We start from the raw sequence: 24,321 nt of genomic DNA, 5'->3' as shown, positions 1-24,321 counted from the left end.
ACTGCAGCGAGCATACAGGCATCGAGCATTTATGCACCAACCCCCTCCTGATGTCTCCTTCGCACTGCGTTATAAACAAATCCACTAATACAGCTTGCACTGAGGCTGTAGCCAGGATGTCCATGCTGGCTGTGGAAAGAGGGGTGTGGAATCCTGCTCCTAGCCTCTTGTCAGGCTGGTAAAAAAACACCCAAGCCTTCTATCGAGGGGACTGGCAGAGAGGACAGAGCCACACCTAGGGATTTCCACAATGGTCACTGGGAAAAGGCTTTCCTTCTCCTGTGGCTCACATGGAAAGCAAGTGGACTGCTGGAGGAAGAATGGGGCACCCTGTCCCTCTTCCTTCAGCCTCCTCACTCACCTGCATGGAATTCCTGATTGCCCGTGGCCATCAGGTAAGCAGTCAAACACAAGGCTACCTGAGTGGTGGGGGAGACACAGAAGCACGTGCCCCTCTGGTTTCACCCTCATCTCTTGCTCACAATTTGCTTCCTTCCCTTGCCCTTCCTGGGAGCAGAGACGATCCTGGCAAGAGAAGGAACCATGTCTTGGGCTCCTCCCGCGTGGCCTAGATCTTGCTATGTTACTGGAGCTGTGCCCACCTGTTAATGAGTCTGCTTCCATTCAAGCGCCTCTTAAGCAGCACAGCACTTAACTACTCACTGGGAGACATCCCAGCCCTCCCTTTGGGTGTCCTCTTTATGGACTTATTGACAGTAGCCCTTCCCCTGGAGCTGTTCTGCTCTGTGATTTCTTTGGCTCTTTGCTCATTCCCAAGCTGGATCCTCCCAGCCCTCCCTGTGAGCGTTTGGCCCGTAGCATCACCTGCCCCCCACCTGCAGGAAGAGACGCATTTTTCTAGGTGGGTACTTTTAATTAGAGATTTGCAAACTGACAAGGGAACTGTTCCTTTCGAGATGCAAAGATCCAGTTTCCTGGGCTTCTGGGTGAGGCGTGAGACCCTATATCAAGGAGAAAGGAAGCAGGGAAGGCAGGGAGAAATCTTGCGTTTAATAGTCTAGCTTGCCATGCAAGTGGTAGGACCACACTGGGGGCGTTTCCACACAGAGCTGCTCTTGCTCACTTGGTTAGAGCAGGGTGCTGATAATGCCAGGGTCACAGGTTCAATCCCTATATGGGACAGCGGCCTATTTCTGCATTGCTTTGTGGGGGGTTGGACTAGAGCAGGGATGTCCAACCAGTAGATCGTGATCTACCAGTAGATCCCCGGCTGATCCTGGTAGATCGCAGGATCCTTATTGTGTACAAAAAGTTATAGGCGGGGGGAAGCTTAAAAATTCTGTGCAATTCTCCCCTCAAAAAGCTCTGGCCACTTCTTCCCGCCTTAAAAAAAGCTCAACAGCTCTGGGTAATCCACCCCCCCCAGACCTCCTCCCTCCAATGACAATGGGTAGATCACTGCCATTTTTTTTTAATACTGGGAGTAGATCACAGACTCTTGGGAGTTGGACATGCCTGGACTAGATTATTCTCAGGGTCCCTTCCAACTCTATAGTTATATGATTTGCTGTGTTAGCATTTCCAAATGCAATTAGTGAGCTCCCCTTCCAATTGTCTTTTGTTGGGTGGGATGGGGAGGAGAGGGACCATAGCACGAAAGCAATGAGTTACTGTATTTTTTGCTCTATAAGACACACTTTTTCCCTCCTAAAAAGTAAGGGGAAATGTGTGTGCGTCTTATGGAGCCAATGCAGGCTGCACAGCTATCACAGAAGCCAGAACAGCAAGAGGGATAGCTGTGCAGCAATCCCTCTTGTTGTTCTGGCTTCAGCGATAGCCGTGGAAAGCCTCTTCCACAACATCTGATTCCGAATATATTTTTTTTCTTGTTTTCCTCCTCTAAAAACTAGGTGCGTCTTATGGTTGGGTGCGTCTTATAGAGCGAAAAATGGCTGCTTAGCCCTTCCAATTTACAGTTTTCAAAGCAACCTGTGGGCCGTATTTGGCTAGACTCCAGCAACCCAGCCAGTCAGAGACGATGGACATTGTAGTGCAGCCAAGTTTCAAGGGCCACAGGCTGTGCAAGCCCTGCTTTAAAGGATCCACCCAACTCCAAGGTGGCACATGTAAAATCACTTGAAGTTTGGCGTTCAGTTTCCAGGGCACTCATTTAGTGAATATCATTAAGTGAAGAGCAACACAGCTCTCTTCCCACCCCACCCTGCCCTATCTTATTTTCTTAATTCAGTTTCACCTCCTCCTGTTCTGATTCACACCACATTTGATGCATCACCAAAAGGTGCATTCCCCCAAACCTGCGCACATTTCCAGAGGTGTGTGATCCTTTCATTCTTTCCCCTTTAATGGCATTTACAAAGCCCTAATGTGGAAGGCATTCTGTGGTTTTAAAAGTAATTAGAAGTAACTGTGCACAGAGTTAACACACGTTTCTAAAGGGGTGCTGTATTTTAGGGTTCTAAAATGATTTAAAGCACTCTTATGCAGATAGGAAAACAAAGGCAAAATCTCTTTAATAAGCAACCTCAGGAAAAGTGCTATTTGGTAACTGTTCCTTAACAGCCTAAGGCACCCTTAACTATTTAGTCCTTGGAATAAACTACCCCCCTCTCTCCACCTCTGGTATACATATTAAAGACTTCTTCCAGTGTATTTATTCCTCATCAGAAATGATGTTTAGAGCTTTCTTCTGAGGACATGATCATAAATAACCACCTGTAGGTAGAGGTCCGTTTCGATTGGGGTCCGTGTTGTGTTGTCCCCTGGATAAGCCTGAGGATGGAACAAGGGCGAGAAAGAAACAAGAAACTCAAATCAAACATGTTTTCAGTTCACACCATTGTGATCTGTGTGGCATGAGATCCTGGCAGGTTACGCACCACTGGATTACAGCCAGCTCACAATGACATGCATCACGTAACATGCCAACTTTGGCCCTCTGTTCCAAAGTCTACCTTGAGAGCTTGATCTTGTGAAAGGCCCAATTTGCATGGAATGCCTAGCCAGGAGCAATGTTTGATTTGCAATAGCTTCTGGATGCATAAGGGACGCGGGTGGCACTGTGGTATAAACCACAGAGCCTAGGGCTTGCCAATCAGAAGGTTGGCAGTTCAAATCCCCGCGACGGGGTGAGCTCCCGTTGCTCGGTCCCTGCTCCTGCTAACCTAGCAGTTCAAAAGCACGTCAAAGTGCAAGTAGATAAATAGGTACCACTCCGGCAGGAAGGTAAACGGCATTTCCGTGCACTGCTCTGGTTCACCAGAAGCGGCTTAGTCATGCTGGCCACATGGCCCGGAAGCTGTCTGCGGACAAACGCCGGCTCCCTCGGCCTATAGAGGGAGATGAGCACGCAACCCCAGAGTTGTCTGCGACTGGACCTAACGGTCAGGGGTACCTTTACCTTTACCTGGATGCAGAATGGCTAGGAAGTTGGACAGGCAACTGTCAAGGGGCCCCAAGTGCTACACATGCATTCTGCTGTGTGCTACAAGTGGAATGACAGCCGATTGTCAACACTTTGATGGTATTGCAGCCTCTCTGTTTACAACCTGCTGACTTCGATCCTCACTAGTAAGCATCACATAGCTGGCTTGGTAAAGGTAAAGGTACCCTTGACCATTAGGTCCAGTCGCGGACGACTCTGGGGTTGCGGCGCTCATCTCGCTTTATTGGCCGAGGGAGCCAGCGTACAGCTTCCGGGTCATGTGGCCAGCATGACTAAGCCACTTCTGGCAAACCAAAGCAGTGCACAGAAACGTCATTTACCTTCCTGCACTTTGACATGCTTTCGAACTGCTAAGTTGGCAGGAGCAGAGACCAAGCAACGGGAGCTCACCCCGTCGTGGGGATTCGAACCGCCGACCTTCTGATCAGCACATCCTTGGCTCTGTGGTTTAACCCACAGCACCACCCACGTCCCTAGTAGCTGGCTTGGTAGAGAAGGGTTAATTTGGAGGAGCAACCATTTCTAAATATTTTTTTCCATTCAATGTCTCCATTAGATTTTATGGAGGGAAAGGCATCACCTCCCAAAACTACTAGTCCTCCATGTTGTCCCATAGGTCCTGAGTGGGTGGTGATTCTTTGTCTCACAAATCCATTTTGTGGGATTCAGCCTCCCCGGCCCATTGCACACTCCAATGTAGGCATCCAATTTTGACCATTTTCATGGGTATTTATGCCACTGTGCAGTAGAGACACACAAGGAAGCTAGAAATGCAATGTGTACGGCTTTAAAGAGCCGAAACCCCCTCTGTGCTTGATTTGGTCCTCAATTCTTAAAAGTATATATTTCACACAGCAATAGGGTATCTGCTTATTTGTTACAGATGTTCCACAGCTGCAGGAAGTTAGACCAGTGACCCACTTTGAATGCAACCAAATACACTTCTTTTTAGGTATGCATTTTTAAATGTCTTGCAAACCAACACACTCCCATTTTAAGATGTGTATAATTTGATATTTGGTCCCGTTGCTATTCATATGCAACCAGCTTTCATGGGAAGTACTTCAAAGAAACCCTCATTCGAGAGCTGTTCTGTGCAAACCCAAACAAATTACTGCCCGGCTTACTCTGCGTTGGTTTTGAGAGGAACCAAAGCATGGGTGTGTTTGCCATATTCAATCTATAGTCCAAGGACTTAAGATGCAACATTTTTAAAGGGACAATGAAGAACAGATGGACTCACTCAGATCACTGCAGATGGACACACTCAGATCACAACAGAGGGCCATTGTTCATAACGGAACTCTCTAACCAAGACAGCAAAGAATCCATGGAAAAAGGGATACGATTCAAGCAAATCCCAGTATTTCAAGTCCCATTTATTTAAATCAGAAAGGTAAGCATTTTATTACCTCTCTTCAAATGGAATCGAAGGGATGTAAAATGCTTACCTTTGTTTGAATCATGGCCATTTGTCCATTATTCTCTGTTGTTTTATGGGAGTGGGGGGGATTGCCTGAAATCCAGTGCACAGAGCGCACTGTGTAATCTTGGGTCAGTCCAATGTAGGACTCATGTAAGATCTCATGTGCTTTGCGAGATTTCACCAGAACCTGCTGCTGCTGTTGCTGCTGCTTTGCAATCCAGGTAAGGGAGGCTTCGATGCGGGGGCAAAGTGGGATGGCACCTTTTTGTTTCGACTTAAGCGATGAAATGGGGCACACCACCCCTGCAGTGACAGAATTGTGAATTGCATACTATTCATTTGGAACAGGAATATATGGAACTGATTTCCAAGCCCCCCCCCCCCCACATTCCATGCACACACTTTGAAAATATTTAAACCAATTTGTAAAAAAGAAGGTAATGTAGCATTTAACTGTTTTGGTGTCGTAACCTGGAGTAAGTGGAAGACAGTGAAAAATCAGCTTGTCAAATGTGGTTGTCTGAGAGAGAGAAATGCCTTGAAATAGAGCCACTGCAGTGGGGTAAGGAGAGGCACAACCAGTGTGGGTTTGTACGTAACTTGTTTTAACAGGTGTAATCACTCGCTTGGATAGCTCAGTTGGCTACAGCGTGGTGCCGATAATGCCAAGGTTGCAGGTTAGATCCCCATAGGGCAGTGATGGCCAAACTTGGCCCTCCAGCTGTTTTTGGACTACAACTCCCATCATCCCTAGCTAACAGGACCAGTGGTCAGGGATGATGGGAATTGTAGTCCCAAAACAGCTGGAGGGCCAAGTTTGCATTGCAGAGGATTGGACTAAATTAACCTCAGGGTCCCTTCCTGCCCTACAATTCTATGATTCTAAGTCCTCTTAGCAACACTTTTTGCAACACATAGGAGACCAGTTTCCCACTGCTTGCTGGGGGACCCATACATTATCTCAGTGGCCTTGGCCTTGAACCTCCCCATAAAATAGGAATATAGGAAGTTGCCTTATACTGAGACAGACCATTATATTGTCTACACTGACAGGCTGTAATACTTCACAATTTCAAGCAGGAATTGTTCCCAGCACTACATGGGAATACCAGGTAGCCCTGGTCATGAGCTCCTGGAGACTGCAAGAAGCTAAGTAGACCTGCTGCTGGCTCAACTCGCTTTCTCATTCAGTCTGAATCATAGAATCATAGAATCATAGAGTTGGAAGAGACCACAAGGGCCATCGAGTCCAACCCCCTGCCAAGCAGGAAACACCATCAGAGCACTCCTGACATATGGTTGTCAAGCCTCTGCTTAAAGACCCCCAAAGAAGGAGACTCCACCACACTCCTTGGCAGCAAATTCCACTGTCAAACAGCTCTTACTGTCAGGAAGTTCTTCCTAATGTTTAGGTGGAATCTTCTTTCTTGTAGTTTGGAGCCATTGCTCCGTCTCCGCTTCTCTGGAGCAGCAGAAAACAACCTTTCTCCCTCCTCTATGTGACATCCTTTTATATATTTGAACATGGCTATCATATCACCCCTTAACCTCCTCTTCTCCAGGCTAAACATGCCCAGCTCCCTTAGCCGTTCTTCATAAGGCATCGTTTCCAGGCCTTTGACCATTTTGGTTGCCCTCCTCTGGACACGTTCCAGTTTCTCAGTGTCCTTCTTGAACTGTGGTGCCCAGAACTGGACACAGTACTCCAGGTGAGGTCTGACCAGAGAAGAATACAGTGGCACTATTACTTCCCTTGATCTAGATGCTATACTCCTATTGATGCAGCCCAGAATTGCATTGGCTTTTTTAGTCTGCCTTCCTTCCTTTCAGCAGCAGCCCCTCTCCTTCAGACCATGTGCTGTCACATGACCACAACCACAAACAAACTCACAATCAAGTCTCCAAACAGCTCAGACAAGCAAGCAACCTTATTCCAAAAGACACAGTCTCACTCTCTTCAGTCTCTTCCAATTCCAATCCCTCCAATTCCCCTCCTTCCTTCAAATGCCCCTGTTTGCAAGTCCTGTTCACGAGCTCCTGATCACAAGCTCCCAGAGACTGCAATAAGCAAAGGAGAAGTGCTCCTGGCTTTGTGTAGGTTGGTTGTTGCCTCTAAGACTGCAGGTGCACCCAGTTTCTGCACAGGATTACTGAACTATTATTACTGCACTATTACATAAGGAAGTGCCCAAGGGAATCTGGGGAGTTTAAGATGTTTCTCTAGATATGCCTTATGCTTAATGAAACTGAGGCCCACTGCTGTCATCCATGGGAAAAAAGTCTCATTCAAAAAGAATTTAAAAATGACATTTCCATCTTGTGAGGCCTACAGCTTTACAGGACGACCTACCGACAATGAGATCTGTTGCTTTCAGATAGAACCAAAGTACATGGACCTTGTTTCAGCAGTACTTAAGATTCATATGTTCATGCGATGGCTTACATGATTGTTTCTACCTTGGCTGCATTTACAAGATGTCCCATTTGAAGAACATCATATATCCAACTAATATAAGAAACGTCCTTCATGATGGAACATCACTTCTCAACAGGACAAGTACCAGACCCATGCATTGCCCCTTGATCCGTGAAATGAGTAGTAAAAATAAAAGCATGGATGTTTTACACAGACAGGCCTGTTGTCTCAGGTTGTGACAAAAGTAACAATGCTACCTTGGGGTCAACATTGATGACCTTCCTGTCAGACTTGTTCTTGAAGAGGAGGCCGCACACATTTTCTGCAATCACTTGGTAATTTGGACTTGAATTCAAGCAGCAGATATTCCTGTCCCAGTTGTAGAAACTGTAAAAAAACAACAACAATCCAAAGAATAGACAATGCAAAGCATCTGTCTGCAACATTGCGCAAGCCATGTGCTGCCCCCAAAGCTACCGTCCTTCTGTCTCGGGAGACAATGGAGGTGTGGGCCTTTGGGAGTGAAGTCAAACTGTTGGAAGGCTGCAGCATCTGCTGTGGCTGTAGACACTGATAAGGGGGAGACATGTTTTGTTGCAGCTGGGGCAGTTGAAGGCGTCCGGTTGCACTGCTGCAGATGCACCACTGCATTGCTCGCCTCTGCGCTCTTCCCAGTGGTCATTCATGAGTGGCTTTCCAACAATGCCACATATTCACCCAGTGACGTTTAGAACAGCAAAATGTTTGTCATGGCATCATTGTGCCTAGGGTTCCATGTCCCTATAAGCAGCAGCCAATCAGTGAGAGTGATGGAAAGGGGAACTTGCAATGCAGTGACATTTTGCATTTACAAGCAGATAGAATGAAGTGACACAGGTCCATGGTATTTATCAGCAGCAATATCTTGGCGATAATATGTCGTTCCAGAGCAGGACTAGAAATCCTGTGTGCAGCAGCCTCCATGAACCTGGTATCTTGCTTCTAGCTCTTATCCTAAGAAATCTACATGAACTCATGTTTTCCATCTGAATGTCTCCACGGGAATCATTTCAAAGCGTTACCGTGGAGAAAAATGGCATCATGTCAGGACCAGCCCTTTGAATGCTGGCAGAGGGGAAAAGGCATGTCTGCACTATTAACACAAATTCATTTAACTCTTTCTCTTCCCTCTCAGAAACCCCAAGAAACAAGTTACTCTGCAGATATGCCTATAGCTTCCAAGACATCTTGTTGGAAAGGCAGTCAAAACACTGTCTGCTTGTCACTGGCAAGCCTCCCTAGCCACTAGATAGGCTGCTGCAGTTTCATGGCTGGCTTGCTGTGCAGAAGGCAAGCAAGATTTCAGAAAGCTGAGTCCTATCCCTTCTGTCCCTGTTGAAATGCCCAACTCTGCCCAAGGATTCTTCCCTCTGTCGAAGCACAGCAAAATAAAGCAAACCAAAACACACAGATACTGTACTTTGTCTGAATGCACAATAAGGTGTTTAGTTAATCCTATGTGACAGAAATCCTTCCCAATTCTCTTTCTTAAGTTCCAGTAAATAGCCCATGCTAATGTGTCTATTCTACCTGTCTAGTCTATATGCACCTCACATATACAATGCCACAGGGACATTTCAAGGCTCAGGGGCAAGGGCCATGACATACATTTGCATAATAAAAAGGTAAAGGTACCCCTGCCTGTACGGGCCAGTCGTGTCCGACTCTAGGGTTGCGCGCTTATCTCGCTCAAGAGGCCGGGAGCCAGCGCTGTCCGGAGACACTTCCGGGTCACATGGCCAGCGTGACTAAGCGGCATCTGGCGAGCCAGCACCAGTGCCACACACGGAAACGCCGTTTACCTTCCTACTATAAAGCAGTACCTATCTATCTACTTGCACTTAGGGGTGCTTTCGAACTGCCAGGTGGGCAGGAGCTGGGACCGAACGACGGGAGCTCACCCCGCTGTGGGGATTCGAACCGCTGACCTTACAATCAGCAAGTCCTAGGCACTGAGGTTTTACCCACAGCGCCACCCGCGTCCCATTTGCATAATATCTGCATGCAAATTGAGTCAGGTTTTCGGGGGGGGGGGACTCTGGCTGTGAGGTCCAATAGGGTGCCAATAGGATTTGCTGAGCCCAGTATGCAGTTATGTGGATTGGACACCCCCCCCAATGATGGATTTACATATAAGCTAAACAAGCTATAGCTTAGGGTCCCACTCACTTGGGCCCCTCCAAAAAAATTAAAGAAAAAAACAACCACCTGGATGTATATTTCCAAAATGTAAGATAAAAAGCAATTAAAATAAAACCTACATACAGCAAGTGTTTTGTTTTGTGTTGTGTAGGCTCCTATGATGTAGGTAATGGGCCCTGCCTGCTAGCCTGCTCCCTAAAATATCACTGGTTTGCTCATTTCTATATATAGGGTGCCTACATTCTGCTTGGACTGGCTGCATGACAACAATGTGCAAATGCTTTAGATACTTATTAGGTTCATTAATTTCCATATAGTATATATTCAACACAAAAACCAGTGACAATTTGTTGTTGACAAAGGACAGCTGGACATTGCCTTCAGTAGCTTAGGGCCTCGTCAAACCTAAATCCGGCCCTGACCCCACCCATAATCTGTTGGCAAGAACAGCTGCTTACGTACATATTTAAACTGAAACAAGTGCCTCTGGGCACATCAAGATGGCGAGCGGCTGACTTGGAGATACTTGCATGGTTGCAAAGACTGTAGAGAAGCTAACTAGCCATCTAAGAAGAAGAAGAGTTTGGATTTGATATCCTGCTTTATCACTACCGCTTTATCACTACAAGCTTCACATGAAGAACTGGACCATGACAACTTCATTGCAATTTGGTATTTTCTCCAGGATGCATGGAGGAAGGAGCATTCATGGTGTCCCTCAAGTGTGTATGGGACTCTCTGGTCGGAATGGCTGGGTTGAGACAATTAGGGAGTGAGGGTTCAAGAAGGAGAAGAAGTAAAACAAATGAGACTTCCCTCATTTAGTGGAGTGGCACAGGGCAGGGCATTATTTTTCATTTTTTTGCAAGGGAGGCTGAAGAGGGGCTGGCAATGGTTTGATTTGTAACTCTTACTGAAGTTTGTGCCAAATGGAAAATATGTCTGGTTGTTGTGGTCTCCCTAGCCTTTCTGCTTGGAGCATGTCCAGCTGCCCTGTAAATTGGAAGACTGGAGTCCTGCAGAAAATATGTGGGGACAGCAGTGGTTCTGCTTACCACCTTTTGACTTGATTTGCCCCCATCAACCATCACCCCTCTTGGTCCACAACATGGTTTTGTCCTGGATAATTCTGCTTGTTCGCTTCAACCTCAAAACAGGCCTTGCATGTGCCAAGAATGCTATGTTTTAAGTTAGTTGCTGAAACTAACTTAGAGTTGATAATAGTCTATGTTAGCTAGAAATTACTCACTGTTTTTCCTCCTTCTTCCACGCTTCTCACTCCTGCTCACTCATCTTCACTCATTTAATAAAATCTGGAATTACAAGTCTAAAGCTGACTAATGTTGCTAGATCACAGCATTGATCTCACCCATTTCACTGCGCTGCTCATCCTGAAGCTACCTTAGGGGAGTTAAAAGGAGCTTGCTAAAGCCTGTCTCTTCTCCACAAGTAAATATTGCAGGTCTCAGTCCTCATACGCCCAGATTACAGGTGTTTGAATAATATGGGTGGGGGCAGTTGCTGGTAACTTAAGTAGGCAGTACTTCTCAGCCAGATCTACCTCGTATGGAAGGTGGGTGCGCTCTTGTCCTTATATTTGCAAACCCATTCTAAGTCCTCATCACAGAAACAGCAGCAACAGAACATTTGCTAGGCAGTGCTGCTTATATGAGGGTAGTGAAACGTGAGTTTGGATGGGAGGCATACGGAAGTAAAGGAAGAAAAGGAGGCTGAATTCTGGGAAAGGGAGCCAACGGCCAGAGCAACTGAAAGCAGGAATTGAAGTACAGAAGAAGTGGAGGAGGCAAGAACAGGAGGGAAAGAGGAATAGAAAATATGTGGTGCTGAAAAAGGGAGGCCTATGTGCACTGGGGTGATACATCAGTAGAACCTGGAGATAAGCAGTGTGATATTCCCAGAAAGAGAAACGACAGACATGGGAAAACTGTGGGCTAAAAAAGACCAAAGAGGCAATCTCTCTGTGTGCAGATGTGCACACTCAGTTTCACACATAGATTTGAACTAGCAAGCCACATTTGGGGTTGCAGGTGTTACATAGAATGTATCTCTTCATCTAGCGTTGCTGCTTTGCAATCTCTTTCACTCACCATAAAGCGGCAAAGCTAATAGCCAGATTGTGCAACTGGATAGGTGCTTGGAAGGAAGGGGGGGGTGGAGAATGCTATCAGGCAAAAGCTTTCCACCTCTCGCTCTGAAACAGGGAAAAAGAAAGCTCTTCGGTGAAGGATTTCCCCCAGTCATTAAAAATAAATTAGACTTGTGGGGAAAGAACCCCTAATCAGCTGCAGAATAATCACTTCCTTCATTTGCCAAGTTTCCTACCCGCGTGCAGCGAATGGCAGCATGGTTCCATCCTGGAGGGCTTGTGCACTGGGCAACCCCAGGCCCACACATGCACTGCTGCTGCATCAAAGTCTCCTCTGCATGCCCCTTCTTGACACGACAAGCAAGCCTGAGTATAACCATTTTGTGGCTGGCTTTGGGTTTTCACCAGATGCTCAACTGGCACATAACCTAAGCTACAACAGTCATCTGTACAGTGGTACCTTGGTTCTCAAACTTAATCCGTTCCGGAAGTCCGTTCCAAAACCAAAGCGTTCCAAAGCCAAGGCATGCTTTCCCATAGAAAGAAATGCAAAATGGATTCATCCATTCCAGACTTTTTAAAACCCCTAAAGTAGCAATTTAACGTGATTTTTACTATCTAACGAGACCACTGATCCATAAGATGAAAGCAATAAACAATGTACTGCAGTCACACAATCAATCAATCAATCAGTAGCTGAACTGGGTTCCACACGCACACGCACACACACACACAACCACAACAAAAAGAGCCACAAAAACACAAAATAAATAGCAAAAACAGACAGACCTCAGCATAACACTCCAACCAGTGGTTCTCAACCTGTGGGTCCCCAGATGTTGTTGGACTACAACTCCCATCATCCCTCAGCTCTGGCCTTGCAAGCTAGGGGTGATGGGAGTTGTAGTTCAACAACATCTGAGGACCCACAGGTTGAGAAAGGCTGCTCCAAACGGAAGCGTGGCACTCAAATTGGAAGTGTAACACTGAAAACAGAGCATGTTTGGATTCCAAAAAAAGTTCGCAAACTGGAACACTTACTTCTGGGTTTGCAGTGTTTGGGTTCCAAGTTGTTTGAGTACCAAGGCATTTGAGAACCAAGGTACCACTGTACTTGCCATTTTCTGACAGCTCTGTAGTGGAGAGATGCCCACCACGTGGACATCCATTTATCTAACAAAGCGGGCGGTGAGAATGCATGGTATGGGGAGGTTTCCGCCATTTGCAGAGTCTGCCCCTTGCTTCTGGAGAAAAAAAACAGGGTTGGTATGGTGGAATGCCCCTCCCTGTATCACTGCCCAGATGAAAAATACATTTTCTTCCAGGTCTCGGTCCTTGCTGGTTTCCCTGGGCAGCATCACAGGCGAACCCCTAAAATGTCCAATGTTGTTGTTCGAGCTGGAGACACCTCAGCTGATTCCCTGGTGCATCAGCCAAGACAAGCTGCCCCAGAGGGGCAAGCATGGCTCCCTCTACAAATTCTTCCTAGCTGGTCAGTGTGGAGATAATATTGCTTTGCATTCTTCTCTCCAGCTTTGCAAAGGACAACACTCTGCTCATTAAGCATGGCAACAGCCTCAGCCATTTCCCTTGAAAATAAAAGAAGCATTCCTTTTGCAGCTGGTTAGTGGGCACCGCTCAATGTCGCATAGTCCACATACCTGAGCCCCTTGTTGGAAGAGTATCAAATACTTTTTGGAACATTTGAAAATCTATTAAAATAATAATAATAAGAAGAAGAAATCTACGCAGGAAATATTTAAAACGCTTTGGCATTCATTGCTGTCAATTTGATAGCATTTCCCCCCCTCTCTCTGTCAGGGAGATTTAAAGCATTTAAAAGGCATCTCTAATTCTATTAATCCAAATTAGATTTAGTTGCATTAGGGCTGTAGTGATTCTTGGGTTGAAAGTGGTGCTACAACAAGGGCTGTTATTTTTCCAGAGTGAATCAAATTGTCCTGAGCGACAAAAAAATAAAGACAAGCTGAAAAGATAACAATGGAAAAGCAGAAAGGGAAGGGGATACAAAACTGTCCTTATTTATTTAGAAGTTTTAAAACGCCTTTCAGGGTCAAAACAGCCCTCTCGTCACTCTCCAAATGCAAATACAAAAATCAGAGTAAAATGTATTTAAGCCTCCAGTGAAATGAATAAAATAATCTGAATCTGAGGAAGCCAAAGATTCATGGGTAGACCAGTGCATGTCATGTAGGACCAGGAGTGGAGGAACTCCTCCCAGGCCCTGCTCTTGCCCAGGCCATACCCCACACTGGCCCTACTTTGCAACTTCCTTGGGTGCTTTTGCCTGGCTAGAATGTGCCCTTGTCCTGATCATGTCCTGTGTGCCCTTGTCCTGTGCCTCTTGCTCACCTGTCAGGTTGGATAAGTATATAGTGTAGTGTAGTGGTTAAGAGCAGTGGACTCGTAATCTGGTGAACTGGGTTCGATTCCCTGCTCCTCCACTATGCAGCTGCTGGGTGACCTTGGGCTAGTCACACTTCTCTGAAGTCTCTCAGCCTCACTCACCGCGCAGTGTGTTTGTTGTGGGGGAGGAAGGGAAAGGAGATTGTGAGCCACTTTGAGAATCCTTAAAAAGGTAAAGGGACCCCTGACCATTAGGTCCAGTCGTGGTCGACGCTGGGGTTGCGGCGCTCATCTTGCTTTATTGGCCGAGGAAGACGGTGTACAGCTTCCGGGTCATGTGGCCAGCATGACTAAGCCGCTTCTAGCGAACCAGAGCAGCGCACGGAAACACCGTTTACCTTCCCGCCAGAACAGTACCTATTTATCTACTTGCACTGGTGTGCTTTTGAACTGCTAGGTTGACAGGAGCAGGGACCGAGCAACGGGAGCTCACCCCATGGCGGGGATTCGAACCGCGACCTTCTGATCAGCAAGTCCTAGGCTCTGTGGTTTAACCCACAGCGCCACCCGCATCCCTTCAGCCCTTGTATAGGATAACCTTAAATTACATCTCAAACACAGCCTAAGGCTGCAACTATATTCTGTGTTAAAGGTGTGGCTGATGAAAACAGCACTTGTGCATTTAATTATCCCATCCTCCATAAACCCTAGGACAACTCACCCATCCTCTGCCCACCTCCCCAGCAATGGCATTCGGTGACACAGAGCAAGTAGCAGCAGCTGTGTTGGTTTTGTGTTCCAGCTGCAACCCCCGGCTCTCAGCTGGATGCTGCTCTGGAAGGCCTCTCAACACTCCGTAGTAGCTTTCGGAGGGGCACAAGAAGCTGTGGCAGGAAAGGGAGCCCTGGAAAATCCCAGTGCATGCCTGATTTTGAGATTCTGGCAGGGGCATTGCATGGGACTTTTTAGCAGCTTGGGGCAAACGTTTATGTAAAATGTGCATATTGTAGTTTGCATATAGAGCTGCAAATTAAGATGTTGGAGTCTCACCAGCACTGAATTTTTCAGTGCCAAAGACTTGGGGTACCCACCTCCTGACAACAACCCTGGAACCTGGCCAGAATGTTTTCTTTTAGCCCATATTTGTAGTCTGATAACTAAATCCATTGATTCATCTGCTATATGGCAAGTACTTCTGTTTTCTTTTCAGTGTTTTCTAGTACGTGAGAGCAGCAGTTCCCCCATCTCCTCCTGCTCCTCTTTTCTGCAGGCTGAAAAACACCCACTTCCTGCAGCCTTCCCTCACAGAAAGAAGTCTGCTAAAAACTGGTTTTGCCCATCCTTTTCACACACACCCCTTCTGAATCCTTCCCAATGAGACAACAGCCCTTTAAAAGTTGCTCAGGTTTGGAAAAAAATAATGGACAGCTGCAAAGCCATCTTGCTTTTCCACAAGCAAGACAAGAAAATTAAAAAACTTGCACTATATGCACTATTGTAAACATTGGACAGCTGCTGTTGTTTCAACAAGGTATGCTCGGTGTTGCTAAACAGATACCGAAACCCAGTATTGCAAACTGCTTTCATGGCGTAAAATGCTCCTCTGAATTCTGAAGATGCGTATTACCCGGTGTGTATGCCCTTGCATCCCTCTGAAGTAAGCAGGAATATCTGCCCTGAAAAACCGCAACCCCAGCGTCGACCACTGCTCTTAACCACTACACTACACTATATACTGCTAGGTTGGCAGGAGCTGGGACCGAGCAACGGAAGCTCACCCCGTTGCGGAGATTCGAACTGCTGACCTTCTGATTAGCAAGTCCTAGGCTCTTTGGTTTAGTCCACAGTGCCACCCGCATCCCATTGAGACTCCTTAGGGTAGTGATAAAGTGGGATATCAAATCCAAACTCCTCCTCCTCCTCCTCCTCCTCCTCCTCCTCCTCCTCCTCTTCTTCTGACGTATGTGTGGCTGGAATGCAACCCTTTGCACAAAGTTAAGAGTTGAATCCACTGCTCCATCCAGTTTTGCCTCTGACCTCACCCACCACAAGCACACAGCCCCCCAGAAAGTTGCCCACTAGGGAAGGTGGCCCTTGTGCTGAAACAGGTTTCTCCACCCTGGCATAGACAATAGGCTGGATCCAACTAGAAGCCCTACTCAGATTGAAATGAATCGACTGAATGAAGTTTGACTTGACCCCTTGTTTTCAGAGGATCTACTCTTGAGTATGACTTGGCCAATACAACCTATTTTGTGGCTGTCCAAGCGCCAAAATGAGCAAATTTTCTCCACGATTTCCAACGTTTATCAGCGAAAGTTGCCTTTCATGGCAGCCAGCTGGAAACTGAAAGAAGTCTCATGGCACAAAAAATTCCAACACTTTCTGTTCAATTTCAAGGCCAACTAAGCTGGCTAGCTATCATACTTCATCCTCACCTTACCTTGTAAACAACAGAAGTTTTGCCAACCAACTGACAGTGGTAATTGACCAAAACAAGCCTCAGGTTACAACTGCTTCTGTCAATTTCAGGTGCATCTCATGAACCTATTTTCACACGTACCTAATTTCCATAATTTACTTATCAATGTCATCAGAATGGGCTGGGAATTGAAAAAATGAATTGCTCCTCTGGTGTTTTCTTCTGCAGATTAACAATTTATTTACAGTAACTTCAGCTATATTAGCAAATGCATTTAACTCCAAGCTATCTATGCTAATCAGAGCAATCATATAATATATTTATGCCCCAATGCAAACTTGGGCTAGAAAGAACTACTTAAATATGTGCTTCTCTGTTTGAAGGATGCCAAATATCGGAGCACTTGCCTGTCTCCTATCTTCTCTGGTGTCTGAGAAAGGCACCACGTAGTTATATTACTTATTTATTGAACTTGCATACTGCTTTATGTTTCAAGAAATCTCTTAACATCAACATCAACGTTGCAGGAGGAGACATGGGTTTTCTTGGCACTGGTCCTTATTGCTTTTAATTTAATTTCTTTTTTCCTCATTGTGTGTTTATGGTTCCTTGTTATGTGACCACCTCACCAAGTGAGATGCTCTTTGCACACGTGCGCAGTACACACATGCAAATAACAGCGCAGGAATAATTGAGGGAAGGAAGGCTGACCTGCTTATTCAGACATCTGGGTCAGTATGCAGTTCTACAGCATGCAACAGCCTCAGCCATTTCCCTTGACAATAAAAGAAGCATTACCCTTGCAGCTGGCCCGTGGGCATTGCTCAATGCTGCATAGTCTGCATACCTGAAATAGTAAGTTGCTGGAATAGGCTGATCTGCTTATTCAGACGTCTGGATCAGCGGGCAATTCTACTGCTGCAAACACCAGGCTTTGGCCCTTACCTGCTCCCAGGTAAGCACCCTATCATGTTTGTTTGTTTAAGTAATTGTTAGAACCATTTCTAGACTGAAAGACTACCAAAACACCATAATGGCTTTGCCAAATTAAAACTAATTGCCAAATTAGTAAATTGGTAGATTAAAGCTATGTGCCATTAAAACATAAAGCCTCTTGGCAATATAACACTACAGCGAATAGACCAAAAGTACAAATTAGGAATGTTCCGGGTAATTTATACAAACAGAGAGCCAGTGGGGCATAATGGATCCTTTGTTGGATGTGGGGTGAGCAGGCCCAGGTTCGAATTCTAGTTTGGCCATGAAGCTCAGTGGTCTGTGGAGAACCAAATGGGATAATGCCATATTATACCATGGGTATATATGGAAAATCCCATATATACCAAGCCCTGAACTCCTCAGAAGTTTGGTCTCTAGCTGTAATAAGGTAAAGGGACCCCTGTCCATTAGGTCTAGTCGTGACCGACTCTGGGGTTGCGGCGCTCATCTCGCTTTATTGGCCGAGGGAGCCAGCATACAGCTTCCAGGTCATGTGGCCAGCATGACTAAGCTGCTTCTGGCTAACCACAGCAGCGCACGAAAACGCCGTTTACCTTCCCGCCGGAGCGGTACCTATTTATCTACTTGCACTTTGACGTGCTTTCGAACTGCTAAGTTGGTAGGAGCAGGGACCGAGCGACGGGAGCTCACCCCGTAGCGGGGATTCGAACCGCCGACCTTCTGATCAGCAAGTCCTAGGCTCTGTGGTTTAACCCACGTCCCTCTAGATGTAATATGTGTATATAAATGAATGAGGCGGTACCTGCCGTTTTAAACAGCAGAACACTGTCGAGATGGCTATGGCTGATCTGCCCTGCACTGCGTTATTTAAATCCTGCTCCCTTTTCTGTCTCTCTCAGTCTCTTTCACCAAGCCAAGAAGAGTTCCTCCACTTCGTTTCTCTGAGTTTCTCTCCCCACCCACACAAACGCATCCAGATAAAACTATTCCCTATAGCAGAATGGGAATCCAGTCAAAAGCTAATTACAAACAATGATGGCTCAACAGCTTTTTTCACTTTGTGGTTCCACGAGTTTATGATGTCAGTCATCCGGCTCGACTTCCCGCCTCCCATCATTGAAACTACTGCCTTCTCTCAAGTGAGTGGTGAAAGAACAGGGTGGTGACAGCAGACAGAAAGGAGGGTAACGGAGATGAGAAACGTGAAGCAGACCCATCAGGCTTTCTGATATCTGACTGCTATTATATAATCATTTTTGCTGGCACCATTCCTGGCTTTGCCAAATAGCAAAACGAGAAGCATTGCACAGAGGTTGGATTCAGCCCATCAGTTTTTCAGGGCAGATATTCCTGCTTACTTCAGAGGGATGCAAGGGCACACACACTGGGTAATGCACATCTTCAGAACTCAGGGGAGCATTTTACGCCATGAAAGCAGTTTGCAATACTGGGTTTCGGTATCTGTTTAGCAACACCGAGCATATCTTGTTGAAACAACAGCAGCTGTCCAATGTTTACAATAGTGCATATAGTGCAAGTTTTTAATTTTCTTGTCTTGCTTGTGGAAAAGCAAGATGGCTTTGCAGCTGTCCATTATTTTTTTCCAAACCTGAGCAACTTTTAAAGGGCTGTTGTCTCATTGGGAAGGATTCATAGAATCATAGAATCATAGAGTTGGAAGAGACCACAAGGGCCATTGAGCCCAACCCCCTGCCATTCAGAAGGGGTGTGTGTGAAAAGGATGGGCAAAAACAGTTTTTAGAAGACTTCTTTCTGTGAGGGAAGGCTGCAGGAAGTGGGTGTTTTTCGGCCTGCAGAAAAGAGGAGCAGGAGGAGATGGGGGAACTGCTGCTCTCACGTACTAGAAAACACTGAAGGGAAAACAGAAGTACTTGCCATATAGCAGATGAATCAATGGGTTTAGTTATCAGACTACAAATACAGTGGTACCTCGGGTTAAGTACTTAATTCGTTCCGGAGGTCCGTTCTTAAGCTGAAACTGTTCTTAACCTGAAGCACCACTTTAGCTAATGGGGCCTTCTGCTGCCGCCGCGCCACCGGAGCACGATTTCTGTTCTCATCCTGAAGCAAAGTTCTTAACCTGAAGCACTATTTATGGGTTAACGGAGTCTGTAACCTAAAGCGTATGTAACCCGAGGTACCACTGTATGGGCTAAAAGAAAACACTCTGGCCAAGCTCCAGGGGTGTTGTTGCGAGGTGGGTACCCCAAGTCTTTTGCACTGAAAAATTCAGTGCTGGTGAGACTCCAACATCTTAATTTGCAGCTCTGTATGCAAACTACAATATGCACATTTTACATAAACGTTTGCCCCAAGCTGCTAAAAAGTCCCATGCAATGCCCCTGCCAGAATCTCAAAATCAGGCATGCACTGGGATTTTCCAGGGCTCCCTTTCCTGCCACAGCTTCTTGTGCCCCTCCGAAAGCTGCTACGGGGTGTTGAGAGGCCTTCCAGAGCAGCATCCAGCTGAGAGCCGGGGGTTGCAGCAGGAACACAAAACCAACACAGCTGCTGCTACTTGCTCTGTATCACCGAATGCCACTGCTGGGGAGGTGGGCAGAAGATGGGTGAGTTGTCCTAGGGTTTATGGAGGATGGGATAATTAAATTCACAAGTGCCGTTTTCATCAGCCACACCTTTAACGTAGAATATAGTTGCAGCCTTAGGCTGCGTTTGAGATGTAATTTAAGGTTATCCTATACAAGGGACATGGGTGGCGCTGTGGGTTAAACCACAGAGCCTAGGGCTTGCCGATCGGAAGGTCGGCAGTTCGAATCCCCGCGACGGGGTGAGCTCCCGTTGCTCAGTCCCAGCTCCTGTCAACCTAGCAGTTCGAAAGCACGTCAAAATGCAAGTAGATAAATAGGTACCGTTCCAGCGGGAAGGTAAACGGTGTTTACGTGCGCTGCTCTGGTTCGCCAGAAGCGGCTTAGTCATGCTGGCCACATGACCCAGAAGCTGTACACCTGCTCCCTTGGCCAGTAAAGCGAGATGAGCGCCACAACCCCAGCGTCGACCACGACTGGACCTAATGGTCAGGGGTCCCTTTACCTTTATACAAGGGCTAAGAGCCCCGTCAGTGCGGAGAGGCAGCCTTGTTTACGGTCACCCTCTTCTCCACTTTTGCTCAGTTAAGCTCCTCCTCTTGTTTGCCATGTCGCCACGAGCTGATCTGCAGTGATGCCAATGTGGGTCTGGTATTTCTGACTATCAAGGGGTAAGCTCCTCTGCTGTCTCACAGGGCCTGGGCAGCCTTCAAACAGGCAACAGAGAAAGACCTGGGAGGCTGCAGAGTTGGAATTCCAAATCCTTTAGAAATGCTGTTAAATCAAACCATTCAAATACTTGGGCCTTTGGACGATCCCTAACTTGTGCTGATTAATTGGGTCATTTTGGAGTCTTTGGATAGAGCCAAACCAACAACATACTCGCGGCTTCAGATAAGACGGCTTGGCTACCCAATTCATTTACACTGTTGTTGTTTTTTAAAGCAGCATTTACCTTCTTAGTTTTAATTGCTCATTATGCTGTTATCCAAATGGGCTCGCTCGAAAGAGATTCTTGGATTTGACTACCCTTTGCTGTGTGGTTTCATAAACCCTCAAATTAACAAGCCTTGGCTGCATACTTAGTCAACAGATACACCCTACATGACAGATCTTAATCAGTCAAGTCATGTGTCACACTACAACGCTCTTACATCAGCTTTCCATTGGATTTTAATAACCCAAGGAAATGGTAATACTCGGAGATGGCCAAATCCTGCACCGGCGCCAGCAAAGTGAGGATTCACAGACGCACACTGCCAGGTGTGTCTTCCTCCAGAGAACCCTGCCATGTAAACAGAGGGGGGAAGATTAATGGCAATATCTTCTTATTAAAAAGGTGGGAGGTGTCCAGTGGGATGCTATAGAGATTGGCTTTCAGCCTTGATTTCATTTAACATATTGAGTGGCGTGCTGGAGCAGCTTTCAGATCAAAGGGTTTTGTACAGCTCCTGTCAGCATTGTTCCTTTTTGATCTTGCCATCTCTCTCCACAGAGTCCCGATATCCCTGAAGCCACAGCATGGAGCCTCCCTCTCCAGTTTGGGTTCTGCTTTCACCCCCCAAAACCCAGAAAGAACAGGGGTGGGGTAGATGGAACACTGGTTTTCAGCGAAAGCACACACAGCTTCTTTTGATGTTATTTGGAGTTGTGCGTATCCCTCGTTGCATTTCAAAGCCACAGGCCTAAGGCTTATGTATACAGTGCAATTTGTCCCCAGGTTATAGCCTCCTCCCGAGCTGGGGCTGGAGGCAGAGAGGTAAGCACGAATTTTAACTGCAGCTGGCCTCCAGCATGAGTAGCATGAGGACAGCTGGTTAGTGTTTAATTTACACATGGTAAACACTGCAAAACTATTCTGCGCACAAACCCGCAGGCTCAGATTGGTTTTTATCGCACTGACGGATAAGCTACTGAAACAAGATAGGGAAGAGAAGTGAAATTTAAAGATGACCTTTGCTATTTATTTATTTTTTAAAGAAATGGGCCTGATCAAAATCTGAAAATGGAAATCCCATTAAAATACAGGTAGAGCACAGTGGAAAATATAACATCTCAACTCTCGATGAGCTGAAGGGGACTTTCCTTATCAACTGCATACAATTGATTTGCACAATTTCAACCTTGCACGGTTGGCCACCCAACGAAGGGATGATGAGAGCTGTAGTTTAAAATAGACTGGAGGGCACCGGGTTGGGAAAGGCTTACACATTTCTGACCCATATGCCATACATTCATATAAGCACACAGAGGTAATCATACAAATAAAAGCACACAGAGAAGGAGACTTTTGCCGTGTCCTTCCAGAAAGCTCAGGCCCTGCCCTAAATCCTCATCATATAGATTATGCTGTGCTGCAAGGAAGCAGCGCCTGTCAAAGATATCTGCAGACAGATTGCCCCAAATGACTCAATCGAGTTAGCCAAACCGCACACTAAAATGAGAGAGGCAATTACCCACGGCTGCCTCAGAACCAGTAATCAATCCCTGGACTGCAGAAAACACTGGTAGCCCAGCCACAAAGTCTCCTCAAGAGAAGGAAGAGAGGAGAAGGTGCAGCCAAACACCTTGCCTTGGGCTGTGCCAACCTTCAATATCCCTAAGAAAAATAAAATTAACAAACAAAACAAGATCTAGATGACGATAATTACTATTTTTATGGCGCCTGAGGACTAACCATAAACAATGGGTGTGTTTGTGTGTGTGTGCATGTGCATGCATGAGAGGTACAGCCTTTTGTGCAATTGAAACACCACAAGAAAAATAACCCAACGCCCGTCACCTGTCACTGCAGAGAAAAACACACATTGCATGTGATAAAGGAGCACATCGGAGGGAAGAAATGTTGCTGGGAGGGACAGTTAGCAGTAGAAAGAGGGATGTATGGTGGGGAGCGAAAAGACTGGCTGTGGTAAGGGCCAGATTTAGGTTTGATGAGGCCCTAAGCTACTGAAGGTAATGGGGCCCTTTATATGTCCAGCTGTCCTTTGCCAACAACAAATAGTCACTGTTTTTTGTGTTGAATATAAGCTATATGGAAATTAATGGACCTAATAGGTATCTAAAGCATTTGCACATGTTGTCATGCAGCCAGTCCAGGCAGAATGTAGGCACCCTATATATAGAAATGAGCAAACCAGTGATATTTTAGGAAGCAGGCTAGCAGGCAGGGCCCATTACCTACATCATAGGAGCCTACACAACACAAAACAAAACACTTGCTGTATGTAGGTTTTATTTTATTTGTTTTTTATCTTACATTTTGGAAATATACATCCAGGTTGTTTTTCTTTTGGGGGGCTCCAGAGAGTGGGGCCCTAAGCTATAGCTTGTTTAGCTTATACGTAAATCCGGCACTGGCTGTGATGGTCTAGGAGGTGTTCTGCAGGTGTGGTTTATTTCAAGGAAGTGCTGGAAGCAGAAGAGGGGGGTGTCTTGATGAGCAAGTAGAGGGGACACGGACGCATGAAGGGGCTCGGGAGACCCCATGAAGGGAGATGGGATGTAAAAGGGCTGAGGTAACTATCAGTATGCCTTTAAATGCCAGTTTCTGGGACGTGGGTGGGGAGAGCAATGTTGCGCTCAAGTTTTCATAGAATCATAGAATCATAGAATCATAGAGTTGGAAGAGACCACAAGGGCCATCGAGTCCAACCCCCTGCCAAGCAGGAAACACCATCAGAGCACTCCTGACATATGGTTGTCAAGCCTCTGCTTAAAGACCTCCAAAGAAGGAGACTCCACCACACTCCTTGGCAGCAAATTCCACTGTCAAACAGCTCTTACTGTTAGGAAGTTCTTCCTAATGTTTAGGTGGAATCTTTTTTCTTGTAGTTTGGAACCATTGCTCCGTGTCCGCTTCTCTGGAGCAGCAGAAAACAACCTTTCTCCCTCCTCTATGTGACATCCTTTTATATATTTGAACATGGCTATCATATCACCCCTTAACCTCCTCTTCTCCAGGCTAAACATGCCCAGCTCCCTTAGCCGTTCTTCATAAGGCATCGTTTCCAGGCCTTTGACCATTTTGGTTGCTCTCCTCTGGACACGTTCCAGTTTGTCAGTGTCCTTCTTGAACTGTGGTGCCCAGAACTGGACACAGTACTCCAGGTGAGGTCTGACCAGAGCAGAATACAGTGGCACTATTACTTCCCTTGATCTAGATGCTATACTCCTATTGATGCAGCCCATCACACTGCCGCGTCACACTGTTGCTTGCAGTCTTCCCATTATGGGTATCTGGTTGGCTACTGAGAAGAGATATGATAGCCATCTTCAAATACCTAAAAGCCTGTTACATGGAAGATGTGGCAAGCTTGTTTTTTTCCTGCTGTGGAGGCTTGTTTCTGGCCATCAAACTTAAGAGTCACATTAATTGAGAAATACGTAAAGTGAATGTATGTATGTATGTACAGATATACAGTGGTACCTCGGGATGTGAACGGGATCCA

The 24,321-nt window shown here is 46.2% G+C and overlaps 1 protein-coding gene across 1 annotated transcript in view; it reads right to left on the bottom strand.

The window, feature by feature from the left end:
• Positions 1-2,467: 2,467 nt before the first annotated feature.
• Positions 2,468-24,321, bottom strand: part of CFAP299 (cilia and flagella associated protein 299) — a 353,732-nt gene continuing 331,878 nt past the window's right edge. Inside the window, exons 5-6 of the mRNA XM_079991227.1 lie at positions 7,524-7,653; positions 2,468-2,751 (exon numbers count right to left, since the gene is read on the bottom strand). Of these exons, the coding sequence (XP_079847353.1) occupies positions 2,656-2,751; positions 7,524-7,653 (226 nt within the window). The 3' untranslated portion in view covers positions 2,468-2,655. The remainder of the gene's footprint in view (positions 2,752-7,523; positions 7,654-24,321) is intronic.

This window comes from Podarcis cretensis, assembly GCF_951804945.1.
Source record: "Podarcis cretensis genome assembly, chromosome: 9".
In the NCBI taxonomy this organism is placed as follows: Eukaryota; Metazoa; Chordata; class Lepidosauria; order Squamata; family Lacertidae; genus Podarcis; species Podarcis cretensis.
Note: the sequence above shows the minus strand (reverse complement) of the source record. Positions and strands in the feature narration are given on the sequence as shown.